The 18,057-nt window shown below is 38.8% G+C and overlaps 1 protein-coding gene across 1 annotated transcript; it reads right to left on the reverse strand.

Moving 5' to 3' along the window:
• Positions 1–265: 265 nt before the first annotated feature.
• LOC140145933 (testisin-like) lies at positions 266–17,837 on the reverse strand. Its single transcript, XM_072167670.1, has 7 exons — positions 17,644–17,837; positions 16,695–16,947; positions 15,896–16,090; positions 14,089–14,266; positions 12,036–12,337; positions 6,222–6,370; positions 266–3,823 (listed from the first exon to the last, which is right to left on the reverse strand). The coding sequence occupies exons 1-7, from the start codon at positions 17,677–17,679 to the stop codon at positions 3,653–3,655; spliced, it is 1,284 nt and encodes a 427-aa protein (XP_072023771.1). The 5' UTR covers positions 17,680–17,837; the 3' UTR covers positions 266–3,652.
• Between the last annotated feature and the right edge of the window lie 220 nt (positions 17,838–18,057).

Below are 18,057 nucleotides of genomic sequence, written 5' to 3' on the forward strand. Positions count from 1 at the left end.
GATGAATTAGCTACACTGCAAATTGTCCAGAACACATGGAACGCGTTAATTAATGTAACGGGTTTTTAACACATGACACGTGTTCAACTTATTTAGAGAACACTAGTGTTAATGTAGAGAACACAGGTGTTACTACCTAAGAACACTAGTGTAACGTGTTCTAATCCTTTAAACACTGGTGTTCATAATTACTATCTATGAACACCTCGGACACATGAAAGAAATGTAACGGTTTTTTAACACATGACACGTGTTCAAACATTGATTTTCAGAATGCTGGTGTTCAACCTTTATTTATACATTTTCAAAATATCATTACTCGACAATAAACAAATGCATGGTAGTATAAACAAGATAATGGCGGTGTTCCGAAGAATTCCAATGAAATCCGAGAGTTTTCACCTAAGGCAAGCCCAAGGCTCGAACCCTCGCCGATCGTATCTCCCGGCCGACAGCGCAACGCCTTAACTGCTCGGCCATCTCGCCCTCTTGTGTCTCTCCGATGCTTGTTCATCGCTGTAAACAGATATACGGGCTCCGAGTCGCTCCCAAAGTTGCCCTGAATTTCATTCTTCCCTAAATCCTTCGAATTTACTCTCACTATCATCCCATTTGTCTTGAAAAAGACAGCTTGGAATAGCGTTTCCACGTTGCATCGCCATTGTTGTTGTTGTTACTTTTGTAAAGTTCTTACATTTTAAGAACAGTTTGATCAATATTTAAAAAGTTTTTGATACCAGATTTATTCCTGAACAATATCAGTTATTTAGTTGTGTTTGTATTGGGCATTAATAACACCTTAATTTTCCTCCTATATGTTTACCTTAATATACCCAAATGTTTAAGTTGCCGATAACACAGTTCTTTCAGTGACACCATGTACATCATCTGACACCATATAGGCTAATACAAATGGTTATACAAATTAGAGCTGGGTATGCATAAAATTCATATGATTGACTATTTTATTGTAGCCCATTTGAAAAAATGCTGCCTTATAATCACTGATAAATGCTATATTAAGTGGTAATTGTATTACATTTTGAGATTATTGTTTTGAAATGATAGGTTTTCTCTCATTATTTGACAAGTTGAAATATTATTACCAAACTTAATCCGAACAGCATCGAGTTTAGTAATTTTGCACTCGTCATTTCGGAAACTTCCAGCCTAGAGGGCGCACTGTATTATGCGGTTCAGTTTCAAGTTAAACTTTTGGCCGACTTTTTGGTCATTTGGGATCTATATTTATATACTTTTACCTGGTTTGGCTTGCTTATAACTGTGAGAATGTAGAACATAATTACAAATTCTGCACGAAATTAGCAATATTTACATTGAAACCGTATAATAGAATATTGCTTAATCATATGGTTTTGGTACGATCTTATTCGTATTCGTCAATGTTAGATGAAATAATACCTATAGATTTGGGTAAATAAAATAAATCAAACGAGGGACTATTTTTTGGTGAGGAAAATGTTTTGATGAGTCGAAATTGTATACCTTTTCTCTAATTATTAAACAGTTCAGATGACATTTTATCAGCATGGCGTCGATTTTTATAACACTGATAAGTACATTTTACGCACCACTAAACCCTATACCAGGTTAGTATATGCGTGCAGGTCGCGTGGTATAAGGCTAGTACGTGCGTAAAATCCCCACCAATTATATTACAGGGTGTATACGTTGTCATCTTAGAGATCGTGATCGTATGCCCGTATTATAGCTATTCACTCTCCTGTGACGGAGGTTGGTTAACCAGTATTGAATATGAAATGAACTTCCAGACAAGCAGAAGATACAAAAAACTGTCCGTTTTTTACAATATTTTAAATAGACTCAGTATATTGAACATACAAAGGAAAGTCTATGTATTAATATAAACACAGCCAAATTAAAAAGTCGCCACTAGTTCCATCCCCATTTAATCAGAGTCTGATGAGTTTATGGCAAAATGATTTATAAATTTATAATAATTTTCTAAACACTTTCCTTCGAAGGTTGATACCAAATTTGATATCAAAAGTTTAATCATCGTGAGCATAGGAACTGTTGTTTGGAAATTCGTGCAACTACAAATAAGTAGTAAAAGCATTAATTAATTTACATTATGTATAAAGTCTTCTACGACGTATATTTATTAGACTTTTCAATTACAGGCCGGTATTCTCTGCTCAATGCAATTTTCAAAGATATTTATACAGAACATATAATGTTTATTTACATAATTCCCGTCAATGTTTATTTATATAATTCCCAGGGCCAGATTTACCATTGGGCCATATGGGCCCGGGCCCAGGACCCCCAAAATTTGGGAGCCCCCATTGTGGCTATGTGTATGTTTCTCTTTAGCCCGAAAACATTATGTTGTGGACCAAAATATGCTAAAATTGCAAAAGTGTGTGCGCTTCTCGTGCGCTGGCCTTTTCATAGCAAAATTCGTCGATTGTATTCCATAGTGGCGTATAGTGATTTATGGTAATATTTAGTCAAAATTAGCTAATTAATTAGTAATTAATTAATTAAATGTTGCGTATCGACCATACGCCACTATTTATACACATTTTATAATTATGAAATATCGGCAAAAATGAAAAACATTGTATGTCATAGTGGCGTACACCTCGCTACATGTCATAGTGACGTATCGGACCTATACGCCTCTATGGATTAAGCCGACAAAAAGTAACGCCACAGGGATTGCACGGCGATCGAGGTGGCGTAAGGTTAAAGGAAATCTCCGGGAATCACAACATTATTCCTTATATGTAAGAAAAATATTTATCAAGCATGAATCACGTGCTTGTATTTAAAACAAACTCATAGTGATCATAAAAACGAATAAAAACATCCGTCTCTCAACACGCGATATTCAAAATTCCCGGGCGCCGAAATTGTCGAGTGCAATGACGTCCCAGTAATACAATGAAGGCTGACGACAACTGAGCACAATCAACTATTACGTCTTTGCACTTAGACAATTTCGGGGCGGGAAGTTTGAATATCGCGTGTTGAGAGCCGATAGTTTTTATTTGTTTTTATGATCAATGTGAGCTTGTTTTAAATAAAACCATGTGATTCATGCTTGATAATTCTTTTTCTAACATATAAGGCTAATGTTATGATTGCCGGTTAGGGTATTGCGTTTTGCGTGTTTTCCATAGTGACGTATAGTTTTGTGCTCTTTGTTTTCAGTTTGCCAACAATATTATATATTTATTTCTTTTGAGAGATATATAAAAATAAAACATATTTAGTTTACTACAGAAATTTCACATCATTAACAAAATATAATGAATGTCTGATTTACACAACTCGATTTGAAATGGCATTTCTTCAAACCCGATTTTCTCGAGAAGTTGTTTATTCGCGGCGCCCCCACTTTACGCCACTATGGAATACAGCCGACGAATTCACCTTCATTTTGGACTGAATTGTCTGAAATTGAAATGTCCCATATAGTAAAATCGATCTTATAGTAGGTCCCCTATCTGTAAATGAAAACTTGGCTACTTGAGTGCACATGCCTTCTCACGGCGAGTTTGGGGACTCCGAAATTTGGCCTGGCCCAGGGCCCCAACAAGTTAAATCCGATAATTCCCGTTTATATATATAATTCCGTCGATCAGGCCACTGTTTTTCAATGTTAATCATTCTCAGCTACCTTTGCCTGAATCCACGAAATGAATTGGGACACGCGTGTATAAATTCCAGGAACATTTGGACGACCACATCCTTCTCCGGAACTAACTATACCTACAAGGTGCCACAGATCATCAGCCGTACTCTCACAAGCTAATGGACCTCCGCTGTCAGCCTAAATGTAAACATTCAAACAAAGAAAACAAACATTCTGATGAAAACACTTAAATAATACATAGATAATATTGGTGAGGTTTAAATGTTTGATTTATTTTTGCTTTTATAATATTTTAACCCTCTGTGTGTCGACTGCAGACGACAAGTTTTATTTGTTTTGTAATTAAACTGTTTCAGAATTGTACATTTTTATGACCATATTTAGAATCAGCATGAAAAATGCATTCAAACTAATACATACAAGCCTAGTATAGTTCTTGATATTTTGATATAATAACTCAAATATTTGACATTTTATGTTAAAGCATATTATGGCTGTATTTTCTTTCTTCATCTATCCCTAAAAATTAACCATGTGAGTAATCAATTCTTCGGAGACGACTTCAAGCCGTCGCGACGGTCTCGTTCACAAATTGCGTGTACAGGTAATCGCAGTCAGTCATTCGTAGTCAGTCAGACTGTCCCAATCGACCTCACTGTTATATACTGCGCACAAAAAGAGCTAAGGACACTCAACCTAAATTACTTAATAAAGTTACTGCAGTTACTGTCCGTTTTCCTATACACAATACACAGTGCTCTCACCATTGACGCGTGACCTCTACAAATGATGTATGTTGGAAGAATGGACACTTGCCTAGTTAACATCACTGTGTGAAAAATAACCAGCCAATATTTAATTTATTCTCCAAACTTATATTTTCTCTAACATGACCTAAAATTACAGCTAGGTTAGATGTTCAGAAATGGTCGCACTTTTGTAAAATATGAGTGAGGGCAAAGCATAGCTAGCTCATAGCTAGCCAACTCCCCGTGTTAATTGAATGGAGATTTGACCGAAAATATTGAGCTATATTGGTAACGGACCGCTCCGTTCTGAAGGATGCCACAAAAACGGTACAAGCTACATTTAAATTATTCTATGAAATTCTAGAAAATATAGTTTTGTAACATGTCCTAAATTTTTAGCTAATTTAGGTGTTTGGAGAGGGTCGCACTTTTGTGTTTTAGGAAGGATATGTAAACGACAGATAACACCAAAAATATGAAGAAATTATTTCCAAACCGTGTTAAGTCAACAATCATTATGTTGCTCATTTTCAAGAATGCTGGTTTACGAAAAGCACGCCATTGTCTCATTTCGTGAACAAAGGTACACATACCATTGTTTCCTTTCGTTTCCTTTATAATCGGTTACCCAACTGAAGCTATAATACCAGCTTTATTGCGATATCGCACATGTAAAACAGACACTTGTGCACAACCAGAGAAGATCCGATTTAATCAGTTGAGCTGTTTCAATGAGTGTTATCTTGGTTTCATAGCTTTTAATGGGGTTTAAGTCCTGCAAAGGTCGAGATGAATTCTACTGTTGACATGACTGCATCATGTCAATAGATTTTGTTCTGCGTATTTTGATTCGGTACCATGCGACTTTAATCGTCAAGTTATACCAATTTAAATTGTATGACAAATTTGGGATATTTCCTCTTTCAGAGTGATTCACATCGGTTATTGTAACAAGCTCATTACAGCGTGAAATATTAATAAACACTCGCCGTGCTCATAATTAGCGTGTTTCGAGAGAAAAGTCTATGTAAATGTTGTCACTTTGAAACGCTCTTTTTTCCTTATAATTCTCGCAATTCACAATACAATGCGCCGCCAACGGTTGCTCTTGCTAGTCCAATTTGTGACCTCCATGGTGGACATCGCCTTTTTAGCCACCGTTGGATTTTTACGAGATTGTGATAATAATAATGCTGAAAACAGCTCCACGATGGATTCCGTGTGATCAATAGATCAAAAATGGATCTACAACAATTACTGTAAACTGCTGTTTAAAGCACACGTGTAACTTAATTATATTGACATTTAAGCACACAATGATATGTTCCTGTGTTGTATTTGTATTACGTGGGCTTTGGATGTCGACATTTTCCCATTATGCACTGCGTATTTTGGCCTTTACCCAGCTACCGCTGGAGGCGCATCGTATTGTGAATCGGCCGAATCAGGTGGTGTATGACGTGCAGTCCCTAAATTCAGTAAATTTTCATCGTCAACCGTGTAATTGAATGGGATTATTTTGAAATTTTAAAACGCTTGAAATATCACAAACAAATAGGCCTATGTTGATAAATAATATAAATACAAGATAAAACCGTTGGGGTTCGATAATGAACCCCACAAAACTAACCGAGTATATGGAAAATGCCATACGGCCGGGCGGTTTCACGAGTTGCCGGCTCGATCATGTCATCCGCCGCCTGGGCCGAATATGATTGTTTAACTTGGGATATTTAAGTCACATCGTGCCAAATATGAAGCTATCGAAATACGCATAATATAATACACCTAATGTCGTGTTACAATGTGTTTTGGAATAGCATTACCTGACAAGTGTCAATCCCACCTTGCGCAGTTCCGGCAGCGCATATATGATTATCGGTTAGAGTGTCATCAATGGATTGACAAGATGACGACCCGATCAGGGGAAGATCGACCTCTTGTAAAATATCGGGATATTCTGCATCTGCAGCATCTAATGGAAGCAAAACAAATTAATCAATATTAATTTTTGATCAATTGGTCCGCAACATAATCTAAAAAAGTGAATACCCCTTTGTCAAAATCTGTACATCAAATTCGAAAAGAAACCCAATTGTGTTTGGAACATGATGCTTTATATTAGTCAAAAGCATGCAATGTGTCGATTGAGTGGAGTTTGGAGTTGCAGGCTAAATAGTGTAATTCAGTCATCGGCATAGTGCATTCACTTGGGGCCAATTTGATCTGATCGAACTGATAGGTCTGTCACATTACGATGGACTGGATCAACGTACATCACCGAATACAAAAATATTTTATTCGGTGGAAAAATCACCAGTCCGGCAGAAGATTCGGTGGGATTTTGGGTCCGATTCCCGTTCGTCTCACTATGCGTTGTGGCCGCTAATAATCCTGCAGGCGTCTTATATCCGATCGTTCAACATCCGACAAATGACCGGATTTGGGGGTCCGATTCCCGTTCGTTGCTCTATGCGTTGTGGCCGCTAATAATCCTGCAGGCGTCTTATATTCGATCGTTCAACGTCCGACAAATGACCGGATTTGGGGGTCAACGTCCGACAAATGTCCGGCTTTGGGGGTTCGATTCCCGTTCGTCTCTCTATGCGTTGTGGCCGCTAATAATCCTGCAGGCGTTTTATATTCAATCGTTCAACGTCCGACAAATGACCGGCGAATCCGTCGCATGTGGCACCAACAGGGACGTCCACCCTATCAGAAAAGTGGGGGAGGAGAGGGTGTTTGAGAGGGTTTTTGACCCCTTAGAGGCAGTGACGTAGCAAGCATTTTTTCAGAGGGTGAACAAAGTGGGGAAAGACAACTTTTAAGGTGGAAAACTTTGACGAAAATGGTCAAATATTGGCTAATAAGTAGAAAAGGGCTACAAATCTGATATATCAGGGCAACCAGCGTCCGGGGGCAATAGAGGTGAGAAACCTTTGGAGAATGAAGGCCCAATTGAAGCCATTTGTCATTTTTTGGATCAATTTTAGCACTATGGGTACTATTTTAGTTTGAAACAGCCGCAAATTGGTGAAACGAAAGCCTAATTGAAGCCATTGAAGAGTTTTCACCATTATTGTATAATATAAACAATTGTTTTAAAAATAACACGTGGGTGTCCATAGCAGAAGCAAAAAGGAAGACTTGTCCATTTTTCAAAATGAAGGTCCAATTGAAGCCATTTGCATGGGGACTGTAGGGCCTATTTACATTATTAGGTATAGGCCTATTGTGTAAAAATTTAGTTTTAAAAATGGAAAATTTGGAAAAAATTTTTGGTGCATCATTTTTACATTATTATTGCCTTAAACAAAAAACAAAGAAGGCCCGAACTGAGTTTGCAAAATTTAAAATGTTACACTGATCCATTGACACTTAGATATAAGACTTCAGACTCGTAATTTCAGGTAAAGCATGCATGGATTGATATGTTAAAGTCAGTAATAGACCTAAGTCCGTCTTAAATACTGACTTTGGTGACAAAATGTCACGGGCCCTACATATCGACGGGCCGGCAGTAATTTTCACAGGCTTTTGGGCCAAGGAACCACAATAATCACAGGCCTATACTTAGGCTTATTACTATCCTGGGCCTACTCAATAACGTACAATTTAACCTTTTCCATGTTTTCTCTTTTTTTTTTTTTCTTGTCAATCACTAAAACTGGTAGGAATTTGATATTGCGTCCTCTACCCTTCAGAAAGTGCCCCTCCCTCAATACTACTTACATGCATAGGCCTACTAAATTACGTGCAATTTAACTTTTTCTCTTCTCTCTCTCTTCAATTTTTCTCACTTTCTTTTCTTTTTTCTCTCCTTTCCCCCTTTTTTCTACTTGTCAGTCACTAAAGTACTGGGGGAAATATGATATTGCGTCACACACCCTTCAGAAAGCCCCCCCCCCCCCATGATCGATGCACATGTTCGCCATAGGCCTACATCCGGCACAAGCGCCTGCGAAACCTTGCAAACACCTGCGGTATATAAACGAACGAATAACGAACAAACCCAGGGTATATATACAGAACAGTACGAACACACATCGGACAACTTCCGAACATGTGTATTCTGGCACACTCCGTTTCAAGTTTTGTGCATGCACACAACTTGAAACGTATTGTCGACGGACTAAACAAACATCACCTAACACGAAACGCATTTGGCGGATAATAGCAGGACATATGAAGAACATAAAACGAACATTGACGAACACTAACGGATTTGCTAAAATAGCATCCGTTTCTTATGCGGAAGACCGATCCGGTGTAGTGTGACACTAAGACGGTCTGGGTCAACGTACATCACCGAATGCAAAAATATGCTATCCGGTGGTGAAGGCCTCACAGGAACGTATTTGCAACGAACACGGGCCGAGTGCAACGAACAAATAACGAACATGAACGAAAGGAGAGCGAACAAACTCCGGCAATATGTTTTGTGCATGCACCACACGAACACATCATCGGATAAATACCGAACATGTGTATTCGGTACTACTCCGTTTCAAGTTTTGTGCATGCACAAAACTTGCCGACGGACGTAACGAACATCACCTAACACGAAACGCATTTGGCGGATGATAGCAGGACATAAAAAGAACATAAAACGATCATTGACGAACAACAACGGATTTACTAAAATACCATCCGTATCTTGTACGGAAGACCTATACTGCCGGCCCGTCGATATGCAGGGCCCGTAATAGCCAGAGTATGCACAAGTGGACTACGGAGAAGTCTAATAAGACGCCTGCAGGATTATTAGCGGCCACAACGCATAGAGAGACGAATGGGAATCGGAGACCCAAATCCGATCATTTGTCGGACGTTGACCCCCAATTCCGGTCATTTGTCGGACGTTGAACGATCGGATATAAGACGCCTGCAGGATTCTTAGCGGCTACAACGCATAGAGAGACGAACGGGAATCGGACCCCAAATCCCACCGAATCTTCTGCCGGACTGGTGATTTTTCCACCGAATAAAATATTTTTGTATTCGGTGATGTACGTTGATCAAGTCCGTCGTAGTGTGACAGAGCTATAACCTTAGACGCCTAAGATGCAATCTTAGACGTCTAATAATTTCGCGGTAGACTTAAATCAACGAATGACAGGACCCGAAATCCCAAACAACCAAGATTTTTCTTAGACGTCCAAGATTGACCATTTGACCGTGACTAGTGATGGACGGTATCGCAAATTTGATCAAAACGTACGACGGACGCTGTAGAGATGCTCTCACTGGCGCCTGTTGTTGTTGGTCAGACCCTGATGATGCTGCAGGTTGTGTTGGCATGGTTGGCGGTCGTGCTATTTGGTCAAACTGATCTACTACCTGATACAAACATGGGGCGGCGATTAGCCATAATTCTGCCGGATTATAATGGCACTTCCCTGATAATAGTGAATAAAATATTCGAAACTTAGGCCTATATTACGGTGTACCATCTCCGCCAATTCCCCCTTTTTTTTAATTTATTCTCCGATTTTTTTTAATTTCCATTTTTTTTATTCAATTCCCCGATTTTTTTTAATTCCCCTTTTTTTGTATTCAATTCCCCGATTATTTTTTAATTCCGCTTTTTTATTTAATTCCCCGCTTTTTTTTTTATTTCCTTTTTATTATTCAATTCCCCGATTTTTTTTTTAATTTCCCTTTTTATTTATTTCCCCTTTTTTATTTCCCCCTTTTTTAAAATTCAATTCCACCATTTTTTTTAATCCTCCTTTGTAAAATATTAATATCTATTTTTTTCATTCATTTATTTATTCATATTTTTTTTCCAAAGTAGTTTATTCTTTTTGGAATAATTTCCCCTTTTTTCATTCCCCCCCTTTAAAAAAATATATTAACACAGTTAACATATTAAATAGTTTATCTATTTTGAAATATTTTCCCCTTTTTTCAATTCCCCTTTTTTAATGTTAACTTTTTTTTTCTTCAAATTAATTTATCCTTTTAAAAATATTAAATTTCCCCCTTTTTTAATTCCCCTTTTTTATCGCACAAAGCAGAATCTCGGCTGAGTTACAAAATACTGGTAGTTGTCCAAGAATCTGCTCGCTTCCCGCTACGTTTGCTGGTCTTCACGTGTTCCTTTGTGTGACTGAGAGACCGCATGGTCAGACCCACTGTGTAGAAGCACAGATATTGGAATATCTGTGGTAGAAGTTAATGGTCAGACCTGTGATTAAACACCACTGACCATGATAGCCTGAGTGTTAGGTAACAACCCAAAAGTTCGATGAAGCCCTGTAAACGAAAATCCTTTCGTTAGGGAGGGAGTGGGGTCAAAAAGTCCGATTACGTTTGTAAAGAAGTAGTTAAAACATCGGTCAAAGTTGATCTTTTTTTTAAAGGATTTCATAAATTATACATTGTAAAATTTTAGTATTTTCTGAATTACGATATTGACATTTTACAGTGGTTGCTTCAAAATGATTTCAACTAAATATAGAGTGCAGTACTCGCAAACTGCATTTTTTAAAAGCAGCTGTAAGCCTACCGCACTTTGATTCTTTTTTATTTGAAAATCCAGCAAGTCCTAATTTTTATGAAGAAAGATATTTCGAAATAAATGGAATTATTGTTTCTTACACGTGATCAATATCCTAGCAATGTCGCACCCCTCCACAACCCCATCGACCAAAGCGACGGCCATATGCCCAATGAATATGGGTTGGAATTTTCGATATTTGACACTTACGTTTAATAGAGGGGAGGGGGAGGGGGTTAGCCTTCTAACGAAAGGACTTTCGTTTATAGGGCTTCATCGACTTAGAGCCGTAGACTTATTTCAAGTCCCGGGACTAGTAAGAATATTTATGATCGATCACTGCGCATGGTATCTGTAATATGAGCTGCTAGAAGTCTTCTAAGGTGCTTTGTGAGCTAGGCGAGCTATCACATTGGTGATACCGTCCACCACTAAAATATCAATCTTAGACGTGTAAGAAATCTTAGGCGTGTAAAATCTTAGGCGTCTAAGATTCCATTGGTCAATAATTGAATACGCCTAAGATGATTGGTTGTTTAGGATTTCTGGTCCTGTGATTCGTTGATTTAAGTATACCGCGCAATTCTTAGACGCCTAAGATTGCATCTTAGACGCCTAAGAATGCATCTTAGACGTCTAAGGTTAGGCGTATTATCTTGGGCGTATTTTGAAGTTATCCGCCATCTATAACGCCGCAATAAAAACGTCTTTTGTCATCTTTTCTGACGTTTTCTGACTTATTTTCTCTTTCATAGATTATCTAATTACCTTTTAAAACAAAATGTTGTTTTTATAATTTTATTACCGATTTAACCCATTAAATCTCCGTTGTGCATGGTGATTGACAGCTGCATGTCGGCGGTACAAAAAGGTGATTACCAGACTATTATTACGTGGAGGGCGCTGCACAGCCGCCAACTGTCCTCTGACCTGCACTGTTTGTGACGCAGACTATTACACAGTTCTAGTACTCAGATTCGGTACAGGCAGTTGGTACAGAGTTTGATATGTTTTATATGACGTTGAATTTTTGCTGCAACTAGTTTTCGTTATATAATCCATTTCCAGTTATTTTAAACTCAGATTCAAAAACCAATCTCATGAAATGACCTACTTTTTAGGTAGAAAAAATACATACCGCTTGAAGCAGAAGACCCGGGTGGTTCAGAAAGGGCTCCCCAGCCTGTCGCTTTGCAGTTTTGGTACACCGATGTTTCTTGTTCAATAGTCGCCAGGCAGAGTGGCCTTACGTAGCTGGTAAACTCAATGGTCTCAGATAGATAAAGAAGACTTATGTCATATTCGAGATTATCACTTTGTGGGTCGTACATGTCATGGTTTATAATATCACGTATTCCAGTATCCTGGCTATTAGCTCCTGGATTGGTGAGATCTGTAAACCCGAAGACAACTGTAACTGGTACCTGTTCGACTTCAACTCTAAAAAAAGAAGTAAATTTCATTATTCATGTCTCTCAGTTGGCTTGGAGTTGAACCCGCGTACCTGTCTTTGTTTTTACGTCTTTTACATTCACGCTCCGGGCACTTGCCATGCACGCCTCACGCACACGCATTTCACACCATATTTGTTCTTTGTTTTCAGTTACCGCATCGCAGCTCATAATTGAAAATGGCCTAAACATCGTGCAGAAATGTTTGAATGAACTTAGGTGCACGAGACCGTATGCTAATTTTAAATACACATATACTGGTGACCAAAATTTAAACGAATGTTCAGCGGAAGTTTATTCCAGAGGACCGCAGCTCTATTATAATGAAAGGTTGTTCTACCAGTAAAAATATTCCACGCATGAACAATCAGGGTATTCAGAGTTTGACTATTTGTTTCAGACACTTGAAAGTAATTAGTGACTGATTATGCCATCTACAGTTATATTTTACCTAATTCAGGTCTTCCATTTTGCCACTGGAGTCCTGATGTCAGCATAGAGAAGCAATCGAGCAAGCTTGTCGAGCAAGCTTTTCAGAATGAGGAAAGACTATAACTACGAGGGGCGGTCAATAAGTTCGTAGAACAAGGAACCTGAAAGAGGACTAGCTAAATTCTTTCCATCTCACTTTTGAACATGGTCTTCCGACTGCTCCATGAGCCACTCATCAGTGAAGGCTCACGAGCATTGATCACCACCAACCCTGATACTATGAAGGTAGGACTTAAAATTCTAAAATGGGCTTCACTAACTAGAGGCCATGGCTGGACCACAATATGGTTGATTTAGTTAACTGGCCCCTCTGTCATGATTGGCAGCTTGACAAACTGGGAAAAGGGCACAGGGCACAATTCGAGAACAGCCCCATTCCTACCTCCAACCTTGTTTACTTGATGGCTTGCCTCAATTTTGCTATCAAAAAAATGATATATACCTATGATTGGACTTTCATTTGGCAAATGAATCGTTATCAAGACTCTCCCTGAATCTAAGAAAACAGCGATGAAGACCTTCCACTATGGTGACCGAGTGATGATCTTCTTATGGGTATGAGATCCAGGTGCTTCCACTGATTGGACTCATAATTCCATTGATTAATGTATATCTTATCACCTTTAGCCAAATATAGATTAAACTTATATCGGTCCTCGTTCTAAGTGTATGGAGGGTGTGGACCTGAATATGTCAACTGGTATCAATTTTGTGCATCAAGATTCGGGGACTCCCATATAGAAGACGCACTGGAATACCCAAATTATAATTGATTTATGTTGAAAACACTTTCATTAGATATGTCATATTTTGTCATCTTTCTTGTTCAGTTCTTTATTTATTATCGGTGCCACTCTACCAGCACGTATATCATTAGTGGTGACGTCAGCAAGTCTTTTGGACCGTGGATGATCTTCAAGGACGCTCATTCCATCCTGGAACATTTAGGACCACCAAGGACTTCATCACCATTTACAACAACTGTACATTGTTTAATTTCATTTGAGTTTTCATCGCCGTCGGGAGAAATTTCCATGATGACCATGTGTTCACTTCTGGTAGTACCTATGAATTCATGGAGATAGGCTTCCTCTCAAGAGTGTCCTGCCCATAAACAGTGATGCAAAAATATAATATTTTTGCGATAATATTTTGAGGAACAAGCTTTCAAATGAGACCAAATCTAATACCGTGTGACAAAGTAGCATACCTTGTTATACGAACCTTCAGACTGCCCCTCGTACTTACACACAATGTGCAGCTGTAACAGCCCAACGACTATTGATAAGCGTTACTCCGCACTGATGACCTGAGTCCGACTGCAGACTACCTATCCAGGGCCAGTGTCCAAGCTCCGCGTCGATGCCTCCTAAAATACGATTATTCAGCACAGGACGAGTTCCACACACACCGGTATTAAATATATCTGTGGATGTTTTTGAATAAGGGAACGAAGGACGGTTAACAATCGTTGGTCAAGAGAGTGGGATAGGAAGAGATGATAGAGTTAAGTACAAGGAATCGCACACTCTCAACTGTCCGTTTACTTTCTTAATGCGGTAAAATGCAGAGCCCTTCGTTATTATTAATACTATTTCAGCAATTTAGGTAGGGTAACTATTTCTTTTTGTAGGTAGGACTAACGAGAGCCAAGCCGGGAAGCCAAGTTTCGTTGCCCATGCAGTGAGACATACATGGTTTATTCGTTACTTTTGAAGCCCATGCAGTGAGACACACTCCCCATAATGCATGGTTCTCTCGTTATTGCTTCCCAAGTGTCGCCCTGTCGGCTTGCCTTACAATGGACAACACCTGATAAAAGCACATCTAATGAAAGACAGAGATAAAAAGACTTTATCGCGTCTGACGTCATCTGTCAATCAAACTCGAGCACGGTTTGTTAACAAGTATCGTGATGATGACTTGCTGAACGCGGCGGTATAACCGGGCGCCTTATTGTTTATTTTGCAGCTTCAAACATACAAACTATCTCAAAAGTTAGGTCTTTATAGTAGGAATCTTTTACTATTCCTTTTCTCAGATCGGCAACAGATAATTTGGCCTTCGTATTACGCGCCATTAATCAATCAATGATCGTAATAATTGACAGTGACGTCAGACGCGATAAAGTCTTTTTTTTTATCTCTGTCTTTCATTATACATCCGGTAATGGTTTACTTCTCTTCCTTATTATATGTAGTATGTAAATAAAATATCAGATACTTTTGGGGTGGATTACTAACGCCTTGGTACTTACCCAGTGGGCACACCTGACGTTGAAATCACGTTAAAATCACGTTGAAATTTCGAAATCAAAATCAATTTCGACGTTGAAATCAGGTTGAAATCACGTTGTATTTGCAAATGGATTTCAACTTGATGGACTTCAACATGATTTCAAGCTGATTTCAACCTAGAGGTTAGTTGAAAATCAGTAGCAGTATAACTATTAGAAATCACGTGATTTTGAATAGTTAAAAAAAGATAATGTCTATCTCTTTCAAACCAATTTTGGGCCAGACCTCTTTGTGTACAATTTGTCTGGTGGTGGATCTGCTATTGCTCCCGCACAACGAGTCTATTTACCTTCCCAGATTTTAAGCCATACCTATCCACACATGGTTGAAGGACACAAGAATTTGGCCGGAATGTGACTCGAACCCACAACTTTATAATCATCAGTTAAGCGTTAATCCACCGTACTCCCTAATTCTCTTTAATAGTTTTAAAGACTGGCTTAAGTATGCCAAGGGGCAAGGCACAACATCAAATTTGGTCCTATAGCGCTATCGGTGGCCCAACAGTATACCGATCGCTCTTTACCGTACCGTATTTAAATAAAATATGAGAACACTATGCAAATGACAATTATTATGTTTGATGCAATTTATTACATCATCATGGTAAGAGAAAGAGTCATCGGTATCAAACCGGGCACCGAGAATCGCAACCTTTTCACTGTCTGTTTACTCCCAAAGAAAACGGTAGTATCGGCTAGTAATATATTAAAGCAGTTACTGCCTTTTACCAGAAAGAGCAGTAACTGTGTACTTACCACCCTCTACCACTGGCGGAGACGTAGTTTGTGGTTGTGGTGTTGGCGTTGTAGGACGTTGTGGTGCTTGGGTTGTTTGAGGTTGAGGTGCTTGAGTCACAGGCAGTGGCAATGGTGGCTGAGTAATTGGCGGAGCAAACGTCGGTACTGGTGCCCTGGTTGTGCCTTGACTGGTTGTACCAGTATTTCTGGAGCCTATACAACCACAAATTAGACGAGATCAAGTGTATTTATGTATTTTTATTTGTTTTGCCCACTTAATATTACAAAGTTGATTCCTTCACCTCTGTGGGGTATAAAGGTCAAGGTTACAATGTTACCCAATTTCAGAATGGCAGCATTCCGTGGCGCAAAACATGAAGTTTAGACAAATGAATATTACTTGATATTCTCTTTCACAATAATAGATGATGTATTTTTGAACACGAAACATGTACAATATAGTCGAAAAACATTATTTAAACACCCGTTGATGTGCATTAATTCACGGCAAATCAACTATACTCTAATCAGTTGGTAATGTCGTACACACAGCGCAGGGCGCAGCACCTGCGCGAACTGCGATTTGCGTATTCAGTGACTGTCGCGCGCTTTGGTGAATTTACGCGGGCGTAAGTTGTGACTATATTGACTCTCGCAGTAACAAAAACAGAATAATTCTTGCCTATTACAAGCAGATCATAGCATAACTCATATAAAGTCATCAACAACTGAATTTGAAATCGATGGTGGTTCAGGTCTGGTCGGGATTCGTCACCAATTCTGTCAGTAACATTATAATGTTTCAATTAAATCTTACCTAGTACTGTAGCAAGCACTGCTCCGACAACTAATATCAAGAACAAAATACCAAGCACAGATGCTAATATACACAGAAGATTACGGCGTGACGTTAGCGGGTTTACCGGTCGAGGCCCGTACGAAGCCGAAGTTGGGGGTGTCTGAGCACCGTAGAATCCCTGGTTAACATATGCTCCGGCAGACCTAGGAACTACGGTGCTCCTAGGATAGTAGGAACTTCCAACATAATTCCCAGAAAGGTTGTATACTCTCTGAAAATACAAGAAACAAAATAACACTACGGTATGCAAGAACAGTTGCTAACATTTCAACTACTAAATATAGCCCTATCTTGGTCATTGCGTTATGTAATACGCATGCATCAATTATGTAACTATGTACAAAATATTATTTAGGGATTCAATCATGTTTTACCGTTGTTCATCACCCTTTAACAACAATGCGTCCGCATCGTCTGCGTGGCTTACTTCGCGAGGACAGCTGCCGAGTCATGTAAACCACGCAGACGCGCCGGACGAGAGTTGTTAAACGGTGGTGAAAAATGGTGAAACATGATTATTAAACAACGAAAACAAGCTAACGAACGTCAAATTCATATGAAAATTTCCCGAGGAATGTCACGTTTCAGCTCTGGTTCAGTTTAGTCATTGCCACTCAATATTAAAATTTCAGTGATTTCTCAGTTGATATCAGCAATACAACTACATGATAAAATGGCAATGTTTAGCCGCTTCCTCCGAAATAATTAGTTAATGTAAGCGTATATAAACGCACACAAGTTCCAGGAATGGCAAATTATTACGCAATAACGCGTATGCTCGCTTACGTTAATTTGCGTTCGCGTATCAACTGCTGTAAAAAGGTGGATTCATCACGGATTAACAACAGGTGCCTTCTGTACAAAGGTATAGATAGAGTTGTTTAATACAATAAAATGTTGAACTTACTGGTTGTGGTCTTCTTCCGTAGTTATATGCCATCATTCAAACCCACCTATCTACTCAAACATATATATTATGTAAATATTGATGTCTTACAAGCATGCAACACTAATTTTACACCATCTTCGTAAATTTCTATTTTTTTTATCACCAACAATGTTATTCAATGATATTTTTATATTGAGTCGCCTGTTTCCCGAGCATTGCAACGGCAAAATGTGGCAACACATGACAAGAAATGCGCCCAATCATTAAAACTATAAGTTATAATTAGTGTTCAAGACTACGTTTATCTTTAAGAGGCGCTTCCATAGTACCAGCATTCTGTAGGACAACATCACCAACTGTGACTTTACTGAAACCATTTGTTTTGATAGACAAACGTGTTTCCTTGAAACATAGCAGTTGGTGTAATGGGCC

This window comes from Amphiura filiformis, chromosome 2 (genome assembly GCF_039555335.1).
Source record: "Amphiura filiformis chromosome 2, Afil_fr2py, whole genome shotgun sequence".
NCBI classification, from domain to species: Eukaryota; Metazoa; Echinodermata; class Ophiuroidea; order Amphilepidida; family Amphiuridae; genus Amphiura; species Amphiura filiformis.